The 20,008-nt window shown below is 57.6% G+C and overlaps 12 protein-coding genes across 12 annotated transcripts; 7 read left to right on the top strand and 5 right to left on the bottom strand.

The window, feature by feature from the left end:
- Positions 1-102: 102 nt before the first annotated feature.
- On the top strand, positions 103-1,266 carry BDY17DRAFT_320435 (TB2/DP1, HVA22 family-domain-containing protein; the record flags this gene model as incomplete). The annotated part of the gene is made up of 3 exons (XM_033736459.1): positions 103-131; positions 196-1,155; positions 1,215-1,266. The coding sequence occupies 3 exons, from the start codon at positions 103-105 to the stop codon at positions 1,264-1,266; spliced, it is 1,041 nt and encodes a 346-aa protein (XP_033594494.1).
- A 77-nt stretch (positions 1,267-1,343) lies between these two features.
- Positions 1,344-2,475, bottom strand: BDY17DRAFT_21021 (uncharacterized protein). The gene has a single exon (XM_033730133.1). The coding sequence runs from the start codon at positions 2,408-2,410 to the stop codon at positions 1,433-1,435; it is 978 nt and encodes a 325-aa protein (XP_033594493.1). The 5' UTR covers positions 2,411-2,475; the 3' UTR covers positions 1,344-1,432.
- A 105-nt stretch (positions 2,476-2,580) lies between these two features.
- BDY17DRAFT_289957 (homoserine dehydrogenase-domain-containing protein) lies at positions 2,581-3,861 on the top strand. Its single transcript, XM_033732420.1, has one exon. It carries the CDS (start codon positions 2,623-2,625, stop codon positions 3,736-3,738), a length of 1,116 nt encoding a protein of 371 aa, XP_033594492.1. The 5' UTR covers positions 2,581-2,622; the 3' UTR covers positions 3,739-3,861.
- A 46-nt stretch (positions 3,862-3,907) lies between these two features.
- Positions 3,908-4,869, top strand: BDY17DRAFT_320432 (HAD-like domain-containing protein; the record flags this gene model as incomplete). The annotated part of the gene is made up of 4 exons (XM_033736458.1): positions 3,908-4,058; positions 4,132-4,208; positions 4,260-4,778; positions 4,858-4,869. 4 exons carry the CDS (start codon positions 3,908-3,910, stop codon positions 4,867-4,869), a joined length of 759 nt encoding a protein of 252 aa, XP_033594491.1.
- A 54-nt stretch (positions 4,870-4,923) lies between these two features.
- Positions 4,924-6,099, bottom strand: BDY17DRAFT_244234 (uncharacterized protein; the record flags this gene model as incomplete). Its single annotated transcript, XM_033730512.1, has 1 exon — positions 4,924-6,099. One exon carries the CDS (start codon positions 6,097-6,099, stop codon positions 4,924-4,926), a length of 1,176 nt encoding a protein of 391 aa, XP_033594490.1.
- Positions 6,100-6,602: 503 nt separating this feature from the next.
- On the top strand, positions 6,603-10,472 carry BDY17DRAFT_320430 (Rapamycin-insensitive companion of mTOR, N-term-domain-containing protein; the record flags this gene model as incomplete). The annotated part of the gene is made up of 1 exon (XM_033736457.1): positions 6,603-10,472. The coding sequence occupies one exon, from the start codon at positions 6,603-6,605 to the stop codon at positions 10,470-10,472; it is 3,870 nt and encodes a 1,289-aa protein (XP_033594489.1).
- Positions 10,473-10,687: 215 nt separating this feature from the next.
- On the bottom strand, positions 10,688-11,562 carry BDY17DRAFT_320429 (uncharacterized protein; the record flags this gene model as incomplete). The annotated part of the gene is made up of 2 exons (XM_033736456.1): positions 10,688-11,211; positions 11,274-11,562. The coding sequence occupies 2 exons, from the start codon at positions 11,560-11,562 to the stop codon at positions 10,688-10,690; spliced, it is 813 nt and encodes a 270-aa protein (XP_033594488.1).
- Positions 11,563-12,986: 1,424 nt separating this feature from the next.
- On the top strand, positions 12,987-13,700 carry BDY17DRAFT_320428 (uncharacterized protein; the record flags this gene model as incomplete). The annotated part of the gene is made up of 3 exons (XM_033736455.1): positions 12,987-13,306; positions 13,374-13,518; positions 13,569-13,700. The coding sequence occupies 3 exons, from the start codon at positions 12,987-12,989 to the stop codon at positions 13,698-13,700; spliced, it is 597 nt and encodes a 198-aa protein (XP_033594487.1).
- A 157-nt stretch (positions 13,701-13,857) lies between these two features.
- Positions 13,858-15,048, top strand: BDY17DRAFT_20886 (uncharacterized protein). The gene has a single exon (XM_033730132.1). It carries the CDS (start codon positions 14,002-14,004, stop codon positions 14,641-14,643), a length of 642 nt encoding a protein of 213 aa, XP_033594486.1. The 5' UTR covers positions 13,858-14,001; the 3' UTR covers positions 14,644-15,048.
- Positions 14,648-15,598, top strand: BDY17DRAFT_243390 (uncharacterized protein; the record flags this gene model as incomplete). The annotated part of the gene is made up of 4 exons (XM_033730428.1): positions 14,648-14,726; positions 14,790-15,034; positions 15,096-15,362; positions 15,416-15,598. Coding segments are annotated over 4 exons (774 nt in total), but the record flags the coding sequence as incomplete, so codon positions are not given.
- Positions 15,599-15,677: 79 nt separating this feature from the next.
- Positions 15,678-17,013, bottom strand: BDY17DRAFT_289948 (uncharacterized protein). Its single transcript, XM_033732419.1, has 2 exons — positions 16,000-17,013; positions 15,678-15,937 (listed from the first exon to the last, which is right to left on the bottom strand). The coding sequence occupies exons 1-2, from the start codon at positions 16,781-16,783 to the stop codon at positions 15,813-15,815; spliced, it is 909 nt and encodes a 302-aa protein (XP_033594484.1). The 5' UTR covers positions 16,784-17,013; the 3' UTR covers positions 15,678-15,812.
- Positions 17,014-17,192: 179 nt separating this feature from the next.
- Positions 17,193-19,730, bottom strand: BDY17DRAFT_244795 (type I 3-dehydroquinase-domain-containing protein; the record flags this gene model as incomplete). The annotated part of the gene is made up of 2 exons (XM_033730567.1): positions 17,193-17,815; positions 17,864-19,730. The coding sequence occupies 2 exons, from the start codon at positions 19,728-19,730 to the stop codon at positions 17,193-17,195; spliced, it is 2,490 nt and encodes an 829-aa protein (XP_033594483.1).
- Positions 19,731-20,008: the final 278 nt, after the last annotated feature.

Below are 20,008 nucleotides of genomic sequence, written 5' to 3'. Positions count from 1 at the left end.
TCCCGATCTCTTTTCCCCTCACTGCAGTCCGCCTCTTTTGCCCCTGTCGCTCGACCATCTCCGTCCCCCGCGAACACCGCCAGTCACACGACACCCATCGACATGTTCAGCTTCATAGCAGACTTCCTCACGTGCGTGGGCATGCATCCCAAACTGCTCTTTACATCATGTCCGCTGATAGGTCTACCTCTACAGCTCCGTCACGTCCATTCTCTTCCCCGTCTTCGCCTCCTACAAAGCCCTCCGCACTTCCGACCCCGCCGTGCTCACGCCATGGCTGATCTACTGGACCATCCTCTCCCTCTTCCTCCTCGTTGAATCCCAACTCTACTTCATCCTCTCCTACATTCCCTTCTACGCCTGGATTCGCTTCGGCGCCCATCTGTATCTCGTCCTCCCCGGCAAGCAAGGCAGCGTCTACCTCTACAAACAGTACCTTGAGCCCTTTCTCGAAGAGCACGAGAGACAAATCGACCGGATGATCAGCGAGGGTCACGAAAAAGCCAAAGCAGCAGGCCTGGATGCTGTCAAGAAAGTGATCGAGTACGTGCGCGTGCAGGTGCTGGGTCTGCAGCCCAAGCAGGCCAGTCCCGCCCCAAGCAGGAATGTCAGCTACAGCACATATCTCATGGACCGCTTCGCCATGCCCTCAGCCAGGCAGGGTCTGGCTGCCGCCGGGACAAGCGACATCTTTGGTCTGATTGGCAAGGCTCTACAGCAGACCACCTACCCAGACTCCACCACTCGTGAAGCAAAGGTAGAGGACCTGACGCAGTCTGGCAACCTCATTCCTCCCAACCTGGCTGGTGCAGAGAGGGCCGATTTTATCTCTACGCAGCGAGAGCGCCTGCGCACGTTGCTGCAAGCGTTTGACTACGAAGCATACCGTACCGCCGACCACGCTGCCACTTCTTCCATTCGCCCACCGCGCTCTTCCATGCCGCGACAGCCTTCTGGACGCAAATCCTACCCGTACCCTGACGACAATGCTCCCATGCACAAGAGTCGCAGCGAGAGTGAGTTTGAGGACCTGGCCTATGAAGCCATGCCCGATCCAGACGACTACGTGGTTAAGTCTCCTACTGGACCGTCGAGTCCCAGCGAAAAGGGGAAGCAAAAGGCGGCCGCTGGTGGCGGAGGCTGGGGTACATGGATGTACGTATATCATGAGAGTGCTCATCTCTGGTCCTTAAACAAGCTGCTAACTTTGACAGATGGGGCAATGGCGAGAAGAACTCTGTTGTCGAGCCTAAGAAAAAGCATTGAGTCCTCGTATCAATCTTGGGACCACGACCTGTACGAAGTACGACTTATATCGATATGGAGAATCTACGCAACGGGAAGGGCTTGGTCAGGTGGGCCAAGAAAGGTCAACAAGGCTCTTGGGCGTTTCGAGGTCGTATTGGGGAACTATAATAGGGTATCATGAACTTCATGGTGCAGCATTTCCATCTTCGGCCGTCCCTCTCCCATCCAACTCCGCGCCCAGCTCGTCCAAAAACGCATCCGCCTTCCTCTTCCCCCTCTCTGACCGCACTCGTTCAGTCTCCGCTCTCTCTGCTTCCAGCCCCTCCATCTGCCGTTTCCGCTCGTCACCATCACCGCTAAAGTGGAAGAAGCCCGTCCCTTTGCTCCTCACTTCTTTCCGACCATCGAAATGCTCCTCCGGCGGAGGCGTAAGTGACGAGTCGCGCTTCCGCGCCAACGCCTCCATCTGATCCACTATTACGGCGTCTGGTTGAAAGGCAGCGTGCTGGATGGTATCGCCGCGGATGATGTTCACAGGCGCAGACGGCCGGGCGGTGTACTTGTCGCTCTGCAGATCTTCTTGGGCGGCCATGGCGCGCCGGACGCGTGCGGCCTCGAGGCGCGTTCCCGTTCGCGTGCGCCCGAACTCGTCCGTGTAGGTGATGATTTCCCTGTCTGTTTCATCGAACTCCGAATCGTCATCGTCGTCATCTTCGTTATCCTTGTCGTTGGCATCGTAAGCATCCGTCCACTTCCGGTCGAAGTCGACGGTGTATTTCTCGTCCACGTCGTCCACATCGCCTCGCTTCATAGCGGCATACAGGCGCGCCTTCTCCTCCATCTTCTTCCTGCTGCGCCGCAATAACTCGCTGTCCACGCCCTCGCCATCTGTCGTGTGCTTCTGCTGGAACGCCGGACTGTCGGCGGAGTCGTCGAGGTCGAGCTTCGCGCGCTTGGCGGTGTTGCGGTTGGGTTTGCGGAAGAGGTCGTCTTTCTTGGGTTTGAGGCGGGCGGAGGTGGGTTTGGAGGGGCGGGCGGTGGGGGCGTTGATGAGGGAGCTGAGGTGGGAGGTGAAGGAGAGGCTGTTGGAGGAGGAGATTTCCTTGCCGTGCTTGAGGTTGTGGGGGCGTTGGTTGTAGAGGTGGGAGTCCTTGGAGGACATTGTCGGGGGTTGATGAGGGTGGACGTTCGGGGAGAAGTGCACATGTGAGAGGTATGAGGTGGTGCAGATCACTCAGCCACTCCACCCGTCCCTGCATCCCCGACCCCACCACGCACAATGGCCCGACCCCGCCATTGGCACGGAAAAACACCCAGCTATTTCTCCTTCTTCTCTCCCCCGTCACATCTCTTCATTGCACTCACACGACTGTCATGGCCGACGCACAACGAATCTACATTGCCATTGTCGGCGTCGGCGGCGTAGGCAAGGCCTTCCTCCCTCAATTCGCGCATCTCCAGAAACGCCTGGACTCCCAACAGCCCCCCGTCGACCTGCGTCTGATCCTGGCGCGCAAGAGCAACAAGCAGGTCCTCACCGAGCGCTACAATGGTCTCGACCCCAACTCCGTCCTGGACACGCTCAACGAAAGCAAGAAGCCCTACCTAGACTTCGACGAGATCCTCGGCTTCCTCGAGAGCGCGCCGGGCAAGGTGGTGCTGGTGGACAACACGGCGGACCTGGGCCTGGGCAAGCAATACCCCAAGTGTCTGAAGCGTGGCATCAGCGTCGTCACGCCGAACAAGAAGGCCTTTTCCGACACCTGGAAGCTGTGGGAGAGCATCTTCGACGCCGCCGCGCAGGGCGGAAGTCATGTCTTCCACGAAGCAACGGTCGGCGCCGGCCTTCCCGTCCTCAGCACGCTGAAAGAGCTCATTGAGACTGGCGACGAGGTGACGAAGATCGAGGGCGTCTTCAGTGGAACCATGTCGTTTCTGTTCAATGCTTTCATGCCTGTTGGAGGTGGAGGGGGCAAGTTCAGCGCGGAAGTGAAGAAGGCGAAGGACTTGGGCTACACCGAGCCGGACCCGAGGGACGATCTCAATGGCTTGGACGTCGCGAGGAAGCTCACCATTCTCGCGAGACTCGTCGGGCTCCAGATTGAATCGCCTACCTCCTTCCCCGTCCAATCGCTCATTCCTTCGGCGCTGGAGTCGTGCTCGAGCGGCGACGAGTTCATGGAGAAGCTGCCCAATCATGACGACGAGATGGAGAAGATCAAGGACGGCGCGGCGAAGGAGGGCAAGGTGCTGCGGTTTGTGGGGAGTATAGACGTTGCTTCCAAGGCGGTCAAAGTGGGCCTGGAGAAGTTTGATTCGGACCATCCCATTGCTGCGTTGAAGGGAAGCGACAACATCATCAACTTCTACACCAAGCGGTACGGCAGCAACCCGCTCATCATCCAGGGCGCGGGCGCTGGTGGTGACGTGACGGCCATGGGCGTGACGGGTGATCTCATCAAAGTTATTAGACTTTTGCAGGGGCAGTAGATGGGCACCGCTACAGTATCATAATCCTGTTCGGCCGCGAGGCTGAGGCGAAATGTCCAACAAGGGCAGTTTACAGGCTTGGCCCGTGCACCACTCGTGCATGCTCGCACCTCATTCTCACCTCGCTTTCCATCATCTTTCGGGTGTTGCCCACCGTTCCATCAATATCATGTCCAAACGAGGCCTTTTGATTTGCTTCGATGCTTTTGGAACCCTGTTCACGCCCAAGCGGCCAGTCCACCAGCAATATGCCGAGGTGGCGCGCGCAGTAGGCTTGCAGAACATTCGTGACGCTGATGTGGAGCGCACCTTTAAAGACGGTATGCTCAGCACTCGACGACGATTCCATTGATCAGCTGATGCATTTGCTGATGAGTCGTCATGAAACCGAAGCCTTCAAGCAAGAGGCATCGCAGCATCCGAACTTCGGCAAGGCAAAGGGGATGAATTCGGAGCAATGGTGGACGAATGTCCGTCCTCCCCACCACTCGTATTCGTTCGCAATACTAATACGCCGCCAGATAATCACCAACACATTTTTACCGATCGTGGGCAAGGACACACAACTACCGCGCGACCTGGTGCCTAAGCTGCTCCATCGCTTTTGGTCAGACGAAGGCTATGTACTCGTGCCCGGCGTGCGTCAATTCTTCGAGCAACTGCGGGAGTATTTCGACCAGGACCCACGCCGCCGTCGGGAGGTGCTCGTAGGCGTCATCACCAATTCCGACGACCGCGTTCCGGATACTCTCACAGCGTTAGGTCTCCGCGTGGGTCCGCTGCGATATGGTGGCAGGCCGTCGTCGGAAGGAGCCGAGACCAGGACCGACGACATCAATTTCACCATCATGTCTTACGACGTCGGGCACGAGAAGCCGGCGAGGGAGATCTTCGTGGCGGCGGAGCAGACTGCCAGCGCAGACGCTGGAGAGTCTCTTGACGACTGGCGGAAGATCTACGTTGGTGATGAATATAAGAAAGACGTGCTTGGTGCCACGAATGCCGGTTGGAATGCCGTCCTGGTTGGTCCCCGGGATGAAGTAAGCCAACATTCCGATGTCCAATGGCTTGATGAGCTTCCCGCTGGCGATGCATTCGAAGTGTTTGACAAATCTCCAGCGGTCGGAGTGAGCACAGTCAGTGAGTTCGCCACCTGGGTGACTCGACATGCTTGATCCTGCTTCTTCAGCCCTGTCTCCTCAATGCGAGAATGTCGGCGAGCCGCAGACTGTTCTTCCCGCCCCACCCCGCCACGCCGTCCGCAACGTCCGGGCGGACTTTGACATACCAGCCCCATGTGCGCTTGTCGAGGTCTTCAGGTGGCAATATCGTTGCCCAGGACTGGTACAGCAGGTCCAGAGCACGCAGAAGTCTGCCGAGATTGCTTTCCTTCTCTGCGTTTCTGGCTGCTGCTGATCGCTTCTTCTGGGTGTCGGTGGAGGGGGGAGCAGTGTCGAATGCTCGGAGAAGATACGATCGCGCCGACTGGGGGGTGTAGATTGGTAGGGCGGCGTTGGCGGTGCTACGGTGGGAGGCGGAAGACACGATGGGCGCGTGGTTGTTGGATTTTTTCAGAGCTTCGAGATCCAGAGCCCACAGTGCCGGTTGCTCGTCCTCTCCTACCTGTGGCTCATCCCCCTCGTCGGGCACTTCGCTATTCTTTTCTGCTGCCGAAGAACCGTCCACCGGCAGCTGATCTCCAGCCCGTTTCCACACATATCCCCATCGTCTCAACACTTTGATCTCCTTGCCCGTAATGAAGACGGAAGGAGTTCCTTCTCCAAACCCTTCTTCTTCGGCACTTTTGCCACTCTCAATGCCCAGGTAGACTGCTCTCGCTCGACTTGTGATGCTGATATATCCCTGTGCGAGACTCAGTCTACTCGACAGTGGCTGCGTCGGCATGGAATATTTCAGTAAGGTGAACACGAACGCCAATGCCAGCGGAGCACGATTAGTAAACAGCACGGTCTGCTCTAACTCTGCTTCATCGGCATCGCTTGATGGCAATTCCAGCGCAGCTTCAAGCTCTTCTGGAGAAGCAGCTGCAGCGGCATCGGCATCGGCTGCGAACAGTAAATCTCCCTTCTTCGCTTTCTTCTTGGGCGACGGCGCGGCACCAGCATCGTCGCCCGCCGCGCGTTTCTTCGCGGACCGCTTCGCCGCCGCCAGCACCTGCTTGCAGATTTTGTCGTCGTTGAAGATGGGGTTCAGCGCATCGACTTTGACCTTGGAGATCTTCTCGGCCGAGTCGAGGTCGGCGGCCTGGAGCTCCTTTACTTTGCTCATCGCCGTTGCGAGAGGCACTTTTGCATTTTGCGATAACAAGCGCAGGAGAGCCTGCAGGTTTGTCGCGCTCATTCTCGCCGAAGCATTAGAGAGGATATCAGATGTCCTTCACGCCAACTTCTCAAGTGGTCGCGGCAGAGTTGGAGGGAGGGATGTGTTGCGCAATTGGACTGCGTGAACGGCCAAGACTCTCGACAATCTTCGAAATATCTGATACTAAACTGTGTTTTTAATTGATGTAGCAACAAAGGATGATGTTGTGTCTCGGTTCATGATGCCGTGTCACTATCGATAACCAGCACGTGTCTCGCCCAACCCCCCCGCGTCTCCTTGACCTCACCTCTCCATTGGACACCATTCCAACACTTTCCACACCCACCCCAGCTGGCAATACGGCCAGTCTTCCACGCTTCTCCCTCGACTAGAAGCACGACCCAGAGACAGACGCGCATGTGAATCTCCATCCTCTGCACATGCAGCCAGCATCTCCCTCTCGCGCCCTCCTCCTCCATGCACGAAGACGTGAGCGGTAGCAGCGTCTCTGCGGCTCATGCTCGGGGGAGGTGACAGCGTAGATGACGACCGCTCAACGCACCGACGGCCTCCTGCCTCCTGGCACGGGCAAAGATGCCCGCACCATCTCCGCCGCCTCCTCTTACTCCACCATCCGTCCCACCCAGTCCTACGCCCGCTCCGCCACTGGTCCACAGCCCGGCAGCTTTGCCTCTGATCTTCGTAGTCTGCCCTTCTCTCGCGCCGCCGACCTCTCCCGCGCCGCCGACCTCTCCCGCACCGATGTGAGCAGCTATGGCGCGTACGACGCCAGCAATGACCTCACCACCTCCGAGCAGCGCCAGGCCGACTACAGGAGTAAGATTGAGAAGGAGATGAAGATGAAGGCGGGCACGGAGAATCTGCTCGAGGCACTCACTCTAAAGAAAGAGAAGCAGGCACGCGATCAGAGGCGCATTGTCGAGGCGGAGCTGAACACGTCCAACCGCAAGATTGCCCGCTTAAAGCTGGACCTCGAAGCGGAGATTGAGCGAAGTAAAGAGCGGCCGACGAGTCCCCGAGCCAGACTGTCCCAATTTTTCCGCTCTGCTCCCACCAGATCGCCCGATGGGCCGGGACAACAGCTAGGCCACGCAGAGGAAGAGTACGATCCGGAGCTGGAAAGCCCTACCTACATCTTCGCAGACATCCTGCAGTCGCTGGAAGCCGAGGAGCTCGATGCGGACTACTACATCAATCGCGCCAACGACCTCGTTGAGCTGTTTAAAAGGCACCCGACGCTCAAGTACGACTTGGCGTGGTCGATTTTCGGCCTTCGCATGCAAATGCTGCTGCTCAGTGACTGTAGAGAGGTCGTGGCGGCCGCGTACAGAGTCATGCGTTATGCCATTACCGATCGCAAGTCCCTCGCGACCATCCGAGCTCTGCAGACCGATCATCTCGTCGTCCTCTCATTGGTGAAGGAAGGCAAAGCGCGCGTCGAACGCGAACAAGCATTGAAGTTCATCCGAGCCTTCTTGGATGTGAAAGATGGCTGCAGTGAGATTCATCCCTCAGTTGCACGCGTCGTTGTTGCCGTCGCCGATCACTCCGACGATACCCTCCGGAGCATGGCTACGCTGACGTTGGCGGAAATGCTGCTGAAAGATCCGCAGCTCGTAATCAACGCCGATGGAGTTGGCGTGCTGGCGGATGCCATGGGCAGTGGCACATATCACGCTCCGGAAACCCTTCTTGCGCCTTTTGTGCATCTCATGGATCTGCCCGCACGAAGGGCGATGCTGGGCTCCGGCTACGAATTCAGCGCGGCATTTGCGACGTTCACCGAACCATATTCCTCCCATTTTGAGGAGAAGCTGACATCGAGCGCCAAAGTCATCGCTGCCATGTTCAAGTCGTGGCCCGGGCTGATGACATTGAGCTTGCACGACTTTTTGCCCGTTCGATCGGTGGTGTCCTCCCTCTACATTTCGAGCATTCCCGTGAGGGCGGCAACGTTGGATCTACTCATCGACATCTTGCGGGTGAAGTCGCCTTCTTGGTCGACGAGCTTCATCGGAGGTCGAAGACTGACGACATATAACCGAGTTACAAACCTGAGGATGCAGTCCAAGGACGCGAAACCCACCCAGTCCGATGTTCTGGTCGACGAGCATCAACGAAGTCTGGTCGATCACTTCATAGCTGTGGCTCTGGCTATTCTACTTCGCCAAGGGCTGCTCAAGGGCCTCATGCACGCCGAAAGCGATGCACCGGACCAAGCTTTCCAGCGCAAGACGTCGTTATTGATCGCCGAAGTCTTGCGATTGGCATCCGAACTTCTGCCTAGCTCGTGGAGTCAAAGTCTGCAATCCATGCCTGGCCTGTTCAACAATGCCATCAAGTTTGATGACGAAGACCGATTCAATGCTCTGGCTACGGTGTACCAAGTGGACAGCATCAACCGAACATTATACCGATCAAATCCGGAACACGGCGGGGACAAGGAAGGCTCGCAAGGAATTGAAGACGCCAGCGCAGCATCCAGAGCGCGAGCCACCAGCAAGACACAAGTCAACGCGGCTATGGACGAAGCCCTCTTCCGGCAGAAGATGCTCGATACGGGTGTTCTCAATTCTGTCAACTATCAAAAATGGGACTGGCCACTGATTCAAGACTTAATTGAGGGGCCCATGACCAACCCGCCTCGCTTCAACGACGCTCTCAAGAACGTCAAATTCGTGCATCGCCTGCTTGGCTTCCTGAGGCCGTTTAAGTTCCGGTTTTCAGAGGCGCCGAACACAAAGTCCAACCAGCGATATGTCCGCATGGGTTGCAGCTTGCTAAAATGCATGCTGCAGCACATGGAGGGGGTGGCGTATTTGACGACGTCGAAGATCATTCCGCAGATAGCAGAGTGCCTGGCTCAATTCGATCCCGTCAGCGGCATCACCTCGAAGACGCCGCTCTTCTCGCCCCAGCGACTATCTGAGACCCTTGTAAGCGGCTACTTCTCGATGCTCGGTGTCATGTGCTCGGACCAAAGAGGCATCCACATCTTGATCAAGTGGAAGATCATCAACATCTTCTATCACATTGTGGAGTTGAAGGACCGCGATGATCTCATTCGCGCGATGCTCACCAATCTCGACTACACGCTCGACAGCCATCCTCGAATTATCCTGTCAAAAACCATGGTGTCTGGATCCAAGCAGATGAGGATCACAGCGACTCGCCTGCTGCGTAAGTACGCCGTGCTGCCCATCCAGACACAAACGATCATTGGCGGAGGTGCGGCGGAGTGGGCCATACGCCTGCTAGTCGGGCAGTTGTACGACCCGGAGATTGAGGTGTGTGAAGTGGCCATCAAGATCCTCGAGGAGGCGTGCAATACCATGACCAGTCTGGAATATGTGGTCAGATGCCGCCCCGCGCTGGATCATCTCGGTGAGATTGGTGCTCCGCTGCTCCTCCGCTTCCTGTCGACATCCGTCGGCTACCATTATTTGGATGGCCTCGATTACATTACCAAGGAAATGGATGACTGGTTCCTCGGCCGCAACGATACCTACGTCACCCTCGTGGAGGCCTCGCTTGCGCGGGCACTGGCGGATCTACCGGAGAAGACGCCATCGGGCCTGGACGAACCAGTAGAGCCGCAAGATTATGGCACCGTGCCCCCTCACTTTTATCGGGAGCTGACTCGCACGGCGGAAGGCTGCGAACTACTCAAGGTCAAGGGGCATTTCGAGGAGTTTGCCGCCACCATCCAAGACTTTGCCAGGGAAGACGAAGACCCCGAGACCATCTTGAAGGTGAAGGGATGTCTTTGGGCAGTTGGAAATGTCGGATCCATGGAACTTGGCGCACCCTTCCTGGAACGAACGGACGTCGTGAAGTATATCGTGCAAATCGCGGAGTCGTCACTCGTCATGACACTCCGGGGCACCGCATTCTACGTCCTCGGCCTGATCTCTCGAAGTCTACACGGTCAAGAGATTCTCGCGGAGTACGGATGGGATGGCACGACCAACGCCGTGGGGGAGAGCCTCGGCTACGTCCTCCCATTGGACTTTGACAAACTCTTCTCCATCCAGCCCTTCACGGCCGCACACCAGCGAGAATCGGACGTCGCGCGGCTGCGCGTACGCACCGGCGCCACGTCCGCCATCACCGATGACGACCCGACCAATGCGGGTATTCTGAGTGGCATCACCAAGCTTGGCAACACGGTGCTCACCAACAAGTCGCTGGCGGCGCTGGCCGCGTTCAAGCACCAAAAGGCGCCTGGGTTCCACTCGCCTGCGCTGTTCAAGAAGGTGATGGCGCTGCTGGCAAGTTATGCGTATGGCATCTCCCAGCGGCGATACGTGATTGATCTGTTTGACAAGAGCGTCTTGCGCAAAATCGTATTGGAGGATGAGGAGGATAGTAGTGAGGACGAAGGGCGTTAAGACCGGGACTTTTGTCGTTCAGGGAGCCACGTTTGGCGTTTTTGATACTGGGGATTTATGATGGCCATGGAGATCGGGGAGGCGCTAGTGCGCATATGCTCAGACCTTTCCGCGTGCATGCAGATTTAGGTCGATACATCCCGTCTTCTCCCCGTCTTGCAGCATGGGAAGCTCGCAGACGACAGCAAATAGCTTTTGGCGAGATTGACTCGTCCTCACTCTGGGTACACCATTTTCCGCGTCACGCCGCCATCCACCACCACTTCCGTGCCGGACGCGAATTCGGCTTCGACGAGATACTCCACCGCGCGAAGGACGTCATCAACTCTACCCACGCGCCCCGTCAAATGCCACGCCTGATCCTCGGCCGTCAAGCCCTCCTCCCACTTCTGACCCCGCGCGTCAGCATCCTTGCACTCGTTCGTCACATTGATCCAGCCTAGCAACAAGGCATTACTCCGCACCCCGTCCTCGGCCAAGCTGACGGCCATGGCCTGCGAGAGGCCCAGCAAGCCGGCCTTGGTGGCGGAGTAGGGCTCGTTGTGCGGCTCGCTCATGACGGCGCGCGTGGAGGAGATGTGCACGATGCTGCCGCCGTGGGGGCGGGCGGGGGATTTGCGCAGCAGAGGCAGACAGGCTTGCGACATGAGCATTGGAGCGGTGAGATTAGTTTCGATGGATGTGTTCCAGTCGGCGAGCGAGAGGGCGGAAAGCGGGGTGCCTCCTACGCCGGATGTTGCTTGGTGTCGTTTAGAGGGGGTGTCGATGCTACAGAGGCGACGGCGGGGGAGAGAAACTCACAGGCGGCGTTGTTGATGAGGCAATCCAGGTGGCCGGAGAAGAGAGTCTTTGCCTTTTCCACGGCGGAGAGGATGTCGGAGGGACTGCGGACATTGCAGTTGAGAGAGTCAAAGTCCGCGCCGGCTTTGTGGGTTTGGGAGAGCTGGGAGGTGGTGTGGGTTAGTTCTTCGTCGTTGTAGTCGACGAGCAGGACTCGGTGGCCTCGTTGGAGGAGCAGGCGGGAGAGGCCGCGGCCAATGCCTCGGCCGGCGCCTGTGATGAGGAAGTTTCTTGTTGTGGGTGAAGCCATGAGGGAATAGGGGATGTCACGGGTTTGATGTTGTGGTATGATACGGGGGAGAACATGAAGCAGAATGATAGAGAGAGTTACGTCATGTGTAGACGTGGAGACCACCACTCATATGCCAAACAGTGAAGGAAAGGTAGGCAGGAAAGGCGGAGAAGTATATACAGTGATGGAGTTGTACTTGACCTGGATCGATCTCAATATTGGAGACGACTATTCGAGGAGGGGTTCATGTTGTAGAAAGGACCTTCTCGTGGTGCGGTAAGTGAGAGGATTCGAGGTGGCGTAAGGGTCACGTGACGTATCACGTGAAGAAGAAGGATTTAATTTCGCGCGACCAGGTGGGAAATCAGGCGCCGAGAGCGCAATCAAAAAAGGTTGGGCGCCTGGCGCGCCTTGATTGCGCAGGAGCATTGCGAGGGGAGGAGAAAGAGAGACACTCAGATACACCAGTGTGTGTGCTGGCACGCTGGATCATGTATACCCAGCCACTTTGCTCGCTTGGAGCAGAAATGCTTGGGTGACAACATGATCGTCAATTTGGTGAAGACGAGTGGCGGGAGGGTGCGGTGCGTTCCCAATTTTAGACTTTCGGCAAAGGCAAAAAGGACAGGACAGGGTGACAGGAGACAGGCAGCGACAGGCACGCGCACAGAAACAATGGCCTTGATGCGAAACAAAGAGTGCCGCGCTTGCCGTCGCACAATCCATGCACCCGCCCGTGTGTCGTCGGGTGTCACTTGTAGCAGAGATGCAGCACATATGTATGTCGCGTGCGCCGGCGTCTTTCATCCGTCTGTCTGTCACTGCCAGAACAACAAACAGCGACGGAGCGTCTCCTGTTTGCTGACGGCTTCCAATACGCAGCGCACCGCACCGGCAAACACGGCCATGCCCAAAACAGAGGCGCAGGTGGAGCCGCGAATCCGCCGCCCCTTCTCCTCCGACGAATCGAGACTCGGGGTGGGCAGGAGGAAGGAGCGCTAGCCGGCTGTTCCTGCATGCGACTGGCGCGCTACCTCGCCCGACCGTTGGTCAATTTCCCCCTCGTCTGCCAAATAAAGCAGCAGGGTGGAGCAGGTCGCGAGCCCGCCCAGCCCGCGCGCAGCATCCTCCGAGCCTCTGCAATTACACGCCCCCCGACCGGCCACTCACGCCGCCTGCTCGCGCGCATGGGGCCTCGCCGTCTCGCGTGCGCCGCCTCTAGCTCGCCTGTCTTCATCTCTCGCCCCAAACTCAATCCATCTCTCATTTAAGGCCGGCGTCGCCTGCTACTCGCCCCCGTTCCGTCCTTCTTACCCCTACTCTCTGTACATCAACACCCTCACTGCTGCTGCTGCCTTTGCTGCTGCGTCCATTCGTTCCTCGCGCCCTATACAAATCCACCCCGAGTCCATCAACTTAATCCACACCCACACACCATCAACATGCGTACCTCCGCCGTCGCCACCGGCCTCTTCGCCGCTGCCGCCTATGCCACCTCTGCCCCAACTTGCGAGGGCCCGCCGTGCATGACTGCCGCCCAGGCTCAGACCGTCGCGACCAACTTCGGCGACCTGATCTCCGCCTACAGCACCGCCAACGCCGAGGCCTACCTGACCGCCGACTACACCGACTACAGCTCCAGCGTCAACACCCTCATCGACTACGGCTGCCCCGCCGGCCCCGTCCCCCTCGACGCCCCGACCTTCACCAGCCGTGCCGCCTTCATCCAGGGCCAGGGCTCGCAGCCTGACATTCCCTTCAAGTATGTTTCTCGTCAGCCCTTGAAATTTTACAACTTCTGTGCGAACGAGTACTAACGACTATTTCAGCCAGGAGAACCTGTGGTACACTTGCGACACCGTCTTCATCCGCTGGTCCACCACCGTTGCCCCCGGCTCGCCCGAGACCGTCACCGGCATCATCGCCGCCGAGACCGTGTACAACGCCACCGCGGCCTTCCCCTTCCAGATCCAGGTTTGTCTTGACCTTGCCATCTTCTGTGCTCCCCGCTAACCTCCATCTAGACCGTGTACAGCGAATTCAACTCCGGCGCGTGGCTCGTCGACCTGGGCGTCTTCAAGCCCACTTGCCCGCCCCCTCCCCCACCCAAGAACAAGCGCTCCGTGGGCAGCAACCTTCCCGCGCGCATGGCATAAGCGGCTTCCCTTGAGACTTTGCATCGACATTGCATCCGGGTTACTTTCGTGTGGTGTTCCGTTGTACATGTGGGGGAGAAAAGGCAGCCGATGGGCAGCAAGGCGTTCTTCACAGCCGCATAGGCCCCCAGCAGACCAGCTAGGCCTGCCCTCACCGGGTCAGGGCGGGTTTGGTCGACTCTTTATTCTAATGATTGACTAATTACCTTTTTTCGAATGTCAATACCTTTTTGGAGCAACTAGAAGTAACCATTGACGGTGGCAGGAAGCAGAATTTGCTCGGGTATTTGATGGACAGTGCATGCTGTACATAGCGACGAGACATCTACTTTTTGCTCCGTTCTCAATCTTCATCCCCCTCCACAGTCATTGTCCTCTCCACGTCGAACCCACATGCCATCAATTCGTCTGTATCCGCGTGTCGAAATCGTCACGACGGATTGCCCTTCGTGGCAAAAAACCAGAGTTTGCGGGGACCCGCTTAAAAGAAGCTCAACATAAGCTGGCGATCGACATGACATCAGCCCCATGCGGAAGCACATATGGTTTTATTGCTGGTGGAAAGACACAAAAACCTTTGAATATTCCTCTGGCACGCTTCTTCTTCTTCAATTCCCAATCGCCACAAGAGTCCAACATGTTTTCACGAACCCGGCCGCGAGCATTCGCTGCTGCCGCCCAATCGACCCTCCGTCCCTCCCAAGTCCCCCGCACCACCGCCGCAGCCCTTCACACTCGCGCATTGACTCGACCTAATGCCCGTTTGGAAGCGGGTGCAACGCCGCGCGCACTGAAGACGGGATCTCCTGCCATATCGAAGCGTTTCGAGCACACCGCCGCCGACGGCACCCGTCGCCGCTTTGAGGATTTCGAGGTCTGTAGCAAGCTCTTGTCGGCAACGATGTTGCATTGGACTGACTCGATCTCAATCCGCGTAGCTTGATGGCAAGGTCTTCGTCGTCACCGGCGGAGCGCGAGGTCTCGGCTTGACGCTCGCAGAAGCCTTGGTCGAGGGCGGAGGACATGGTGCGTAGCCATTCGTCTTGCCTACTGCTCACCGCACGGCCCAACTAATTGTATCCTTCCCAGTCTACTGCCTTGACCGACTAGCGGAGCCCTCGCCGGACTTCAAGGCTGCGCAGGAGCTCGCCGAGAACCAGAGCTATGGCGGGAGCATCAGCTACGATCGCGTCGACGTCCAGGACGCCGAGAACCTCGACGCGGTCATCGGACGCATCGCCAAGAAGCATTCGCGACTCGATGGGCTGGTGGCCGCCGCAGGAGTGCAGAACGTGACGACCGCGCTCGAGTATCCCCCCGAAAAGATCACCGAGGTGCGTGTGCAGTGTCTCCCCGCCCCTGAGAACGTGTCCCGCTGACAAGACGCGACCACAGATGATGGACATCAACTACAAAGGCGTCTATCTCTCGGCCGTCAGCTGCGCACGGCAGATGGTCAAGTACGGGACGCCCGGCAGTATGTGCCTGGTCGGGTCCATGAGCGGCCTGATTGCCAACAAAGGCCTGACGTGCTCCGTCTACAACTCCTCCAAGGCCGCCGTTATCCAGCTGGGCCGCAGCTTGTCCATGGAATGGGGCAAGATCATCGATGGCAAGCCCATTCGTGTGAACGTCCTTTGCCCTGGAAACATCATGACGCCGGTAAGTCTTGCAAGTTTTGTCACTTTGGACAGTAGCTGATACAATTGTCCCAGATGGTGCGCCAGAACTTCCAAGACGACCCTCTGTTGAGGCAGATCTGGGAACGAGAGAACATGCTCGGTCGCATCTCGGAGCCGCACGAGTACAAGGGGGCGGCGCTGTTCATGTTGAGCGATGCATCCTCCTTCATGACCGGCGCGCATCTCGTCATTGATGGTGGCTATACTGCGTGGTAGACGAGGGTCGTACCAACGTCGATCTACTGGGCAGCGTCTGTAGTATATACATATACTTACTATTCAAACGAAGCATGCATGTGGAAGAGATGATATATGTCATATATAAATCTAGACCGTGTCGAAGTGCAGTGCGCTCGCTCTATATATTCGTATGCCACTCGTAATACCCCACGCTGGAAAGGCCTGTGAGGAATCACGAAAGCACAAGACTTTATATCTTCGCTGCTGCACTCGGTCGCGTGACGGTGCATTTGATTAGGCCGTTCGGGTCGCTCTGCGGAGCATACACTTCGGCGTCCTTGCCGGTATTCTTCAGTCCCTTGAACCAGCTGAGATCTGTTCCACTGAGTCAGCGTCTCCATGCTCCCCTGTCAGACGAAGGTATCATGAAAACTCACCAATTTCAAAGTAATGCTTGTTGGGAAGCGAGTACTCGACCGCCCGCACGCCAGGCGCCACGGCCAGGATCTGCTCGGCCATCAGGTACATTGTATTCTGCACGCTCGGACTGTCTTCTTTGGCAAATGTCTCCAGCGTAATGGTGCGGGCATCATTCCACGCACGATCAAACGCCTCCACCCGCTTCTTCACCGCCTCGAGGTCCCGGAAATCGTCCCACTGCCATCCCGCCTCGACCTCCGTGGACAAGATGCGATCGCGCGTCTCCGGCAGCCGGGTATACTCGTCCTTGTGATAGCCCCAGAACTGCGAACCCGTGCTCTTCAAGACAAGCAAGTCGGTGATGCCGCTGCGCACGCTAATCTTGCCCGGCCGCCGTGACGCCGTCACCTCCACCGTCCGCTTCTCGTCGCCGTCGCGCAGGAAGGAGTGAGGGTGCGGCTTGCCGTCGACGGGCATGCGCGTCCATTTGTGCACGACGATGCTCACGTGCGCCGCGTCGATCCACGCGTACTCGTCGATGTAGTGCTGGGCGAGGATGCTGCCGAAGAGCTCGGGCGGGTTGACGGGGTGCAGCTTCGCCATGACGTAGGCCGTCTGCTTTTGCGTGTCGGTGGCGACGATGTTGGCGTTGTCGGCTTTGGTCCACGAGGCGGCGATGTCGCCTTCGAGCATGGTGCAGACGGTCATTTCCGTCACGTCTTGCGTGCCATCGTCGTGCCGGTGGACCTTGAAGAGGCGCACGTTGTCTTTGCCGTAGCGTGCTTGACTGAGGGTCGCCATTGTGCTTGACTGAAGGGAGGTTGTGTAGGTAGAGTCGAGTAGAAGGGGAAGACAGCAGGCGTATGCGGGGTGGGCGGGGGACGAGGTGGACAGAGATAAGAGAAGATAGAGAGACGGCGCTCACCTGCAGGTGTAGATGAAGATACAACGGACGGGCCTATTAAAGCAAAAGTCGCGGCTCTGCCTTGCGTCGGACCCTGCCGCCAGACAATCGCTGCACAACGTTTATGTAAAGCATTGCATCGGAGCTGGACTACGGGTGGGACGTGAGGTTCATTCCACCAGCGGCCATCTCCGATGCCGTGACATCTACCCTAACCCTAAGGCGGTTCCAATGATACAACCACGAGATATATGAGCTCTAATACGAAGCCAGTTGCATACATCGTTGCCCGTAAATCCCCTCCTTCTATCCTTCAGCATCGGCGGGGTAATACTTCATAATCTCGGTCAACATCAGCTTCCTTGGCGCCCTCCTGCCCGTAAGGAGCTCAAACTGTGAATACGCCTGTTCGGGAATCATATCGAAGCCATCCAGGAATATCCAACCCTTGGGTGCTGCCTTCCGGATCTGCCGCGCCAGGGGAGAGACGGGGAAATCGTAGGCAACCTCGACAACCACCCCGCCTGTGGGACTCTTGAGCCAGTCGTCAGGGAGGGAGAAATCGGTAGACTGTCCGGCGGGAGTTCGTCGTGGAATGCAATTGATGATCATGGTTGGATGTCGGATGTCTCTCGGCCAGCTACTGCTGAAGGAATCGAGTAGGCGAACAGGGCCGTGGGTCTCTTTGTCGGGGATGAATTGAGACAGCAGGCCTTCGGACGCGAGTCGATTGTAATGCTCCACGAGATTCTGAGCGTGAGAGACAGTCCGGTTGCACACGAAGATATTTCGCACGCCGAGGGAGATCAGGGAGTACACTGCTGCTCGCGCCATGCCTCCCGCTCCACATACCAGCGCACTGCTCCATGCTTGGATGGTGTTGGCCGGTGACAAGCCCCTGCGTATGCAAGCACGCAGTCCTATCCAATCTGCCACATGTTAGCGCGTCACTCACCATCGCATCGGCGGATACATACCAGTGTTGAAGCCATACAGAGCTTTGACAGGACCCTGACGCCGACGTTGCGTGATGACTTTGTCCTCATCCGGCAATTGGCCACCTTCCGTGAAATCTCTGATGGGCACGACTGTATTTGCGGCACCGATCGCTTTGGCATGTGGACTCAGACCATCGAGTAAGTCAATGACGGCAGTCTTGTACGGTTGCGCTATGGCTGAGCCGCCGAATGTGATCCCTGCGCTGATTTCCTTAAACTCGTCCAGTGATTTCGACGATTTGGTCCTGTAGGTGTATGCCAATCCGCATGCCTCGTACGCTGCATTGTGCATCGCAGGTGACAGGGAGGCCTCTACATTCCCCCCATACACAAAGAACTGAAGAGGCTCCAGCGCAAAGGAGGAGAAGAGCGCCATGGTAACTTCTCGCGCTGTGAGTTGTCCATCGGTAGTCTTGGAGACTTCAGAGGCCGAGTCCACGTTTGGAGGCTGGACTGAAGTCAAGATCGTATTGAAGCATTTCGACGTACGGCCAGCCGATCCAGTAGCGAAAGCTATCAGTGGTATGGAGTCGGCGGATTCCTTTATTTTGCGGCGGAAGTCGTGAATCGAAAAGACATCATCCACATCGCGGGCGGGCATTGTGATCTTGACCATGTCGCATTTGACATCTCGTGCTCGCTTGTACTTGTCGAAACACTTGTCGTCCTGCCAACCTTTCGCGGGTCGCTGAGTGAAATCCGAGACACCCATGATCTTCGTGTCGCCGCGGGAGGCAATGAGCGGAGCAAGGTGAATATCATCGAGGGCCAGATCGATGGCGCATAATTCGGGCCCAAGTCGCAGACAGTGCTCCGCCATCTCGAGATAGGCTTTGGATTCCAATTGCGGACGTTTAGCACTCGTCATGTTGATGAGCATCGGCAAAGTGGTCGAGCGTCGCAGCATGGCAAATGCTTGCGCAACTTCGTGGTAGCCTTGACGATTGCTGCGCACATCGATGTCGATGGTCAGTTCAACGCAGTCCACGCCGACTTGTGCGTGGTCCAGATCGACGCTACGTCCAAGAACGTCGGATACCCCGAGGCTGAGGGCAAAAGTTCGGTCTCGGCTTGCCAACTCCATGTTGGCGAATGGCTCCACGGGACGTTGCGGAAGCCATCGGTCGAAGCCATGAAACACCTTTTGCACCAGTGCCAAAAAGTCACGCTCGACTGATTTGAGGGTCAAAAAGCCGCGTTCGGAAGACTGGCGCGTGACCTGAGCGCTTTCGGGCGAGGTAGTCGAGCCGTGATCGGTGGTCTCGGACAGATTGTAGAAGTCGTAGTTCGAACACGATCGAAGTAGTTTGTCGCTGGCCGCCAGGAGTTGACTGATTCTCTCGATTGTCAACGCCTTCAGATAGGACTGGATGCCGATCGCGTCACGGGTAACGTGGATAACGGGATGGGTTGCGGCATAATTGCGCAACAACGGAGCGCCATGGTTCTCGAGGTCGGAGATCCCACAGATGATCACAGCGTCTTGACTGTACCGTTCAAGGGTGTCTTTGAGAACCTCCGCGTGTCGTCGGTGATACTCTGCCGGTCCATGCAGCTTCCGGTAGGCAATCGAGGGCGTACCGACAACCTCCGCGAAGACCTTGTCAAGTTCAACAAGGCGACGGTTGTAAGCCGTGGCTGCGATGACTCCAAGTGTGCTTTTGCCAGCACCCGGAAGCCCGATCAGGACGAGGGAGCTGGAAAGGGGAAATCGCGTTGCCCGCAGGCCATTGCTGACTGAACCAGCCCTGGCCCACTCGGCCCTTCCATTGAGCGCGGCGGGCAATGGCGAGTTGGTCCGCGAGGAAGTCGCCGAAATCTCCCGACCGTGGACGCCGCCATTCATCTCGTGATGCGTGCGCTTGACGCCCGCATGGGCCGTGGCCATGGCGGTGCAGAATGCCGATGCTTGCGCGGTGGTGCTCGATGTCAGGGCAATCAAGTAAGGCACACACACGTGGGGAGGTGGAGGAAGGGGTGGCGGCGGAAGAAGACTCACCCGCGCCCCCTCCCCGCCCCGCACTCCTCTTGACTCCCCCTCCTCGCCCTCGCCCACGCCTCCACTCCATCTCCAGGTGCCCGGGAAAAGCCTGGGCCGGATGACAGGCGTCGCCTCGATCATGT

The sequence above is a fragment of the Neohortaea acidophila genome (assembly GCF_010093505.1).
Source record: "Neohortaea acidophila strain CBS 113389 unplaced genomic scaffold BDY17scaffold_1, whole genome shotgun sequence".
NCBI lineage: Eukaryota > Fungi > Ascomycota > Dothideomycetes > Mycosphaerellales > Teratosphaeriaceae > Neohortaea > Neohortaea acidophila.
Note: the sequence above shows the minus strand (reverse complement) of the source record. Positions and strands in the feature narration are given on the sequence as shown.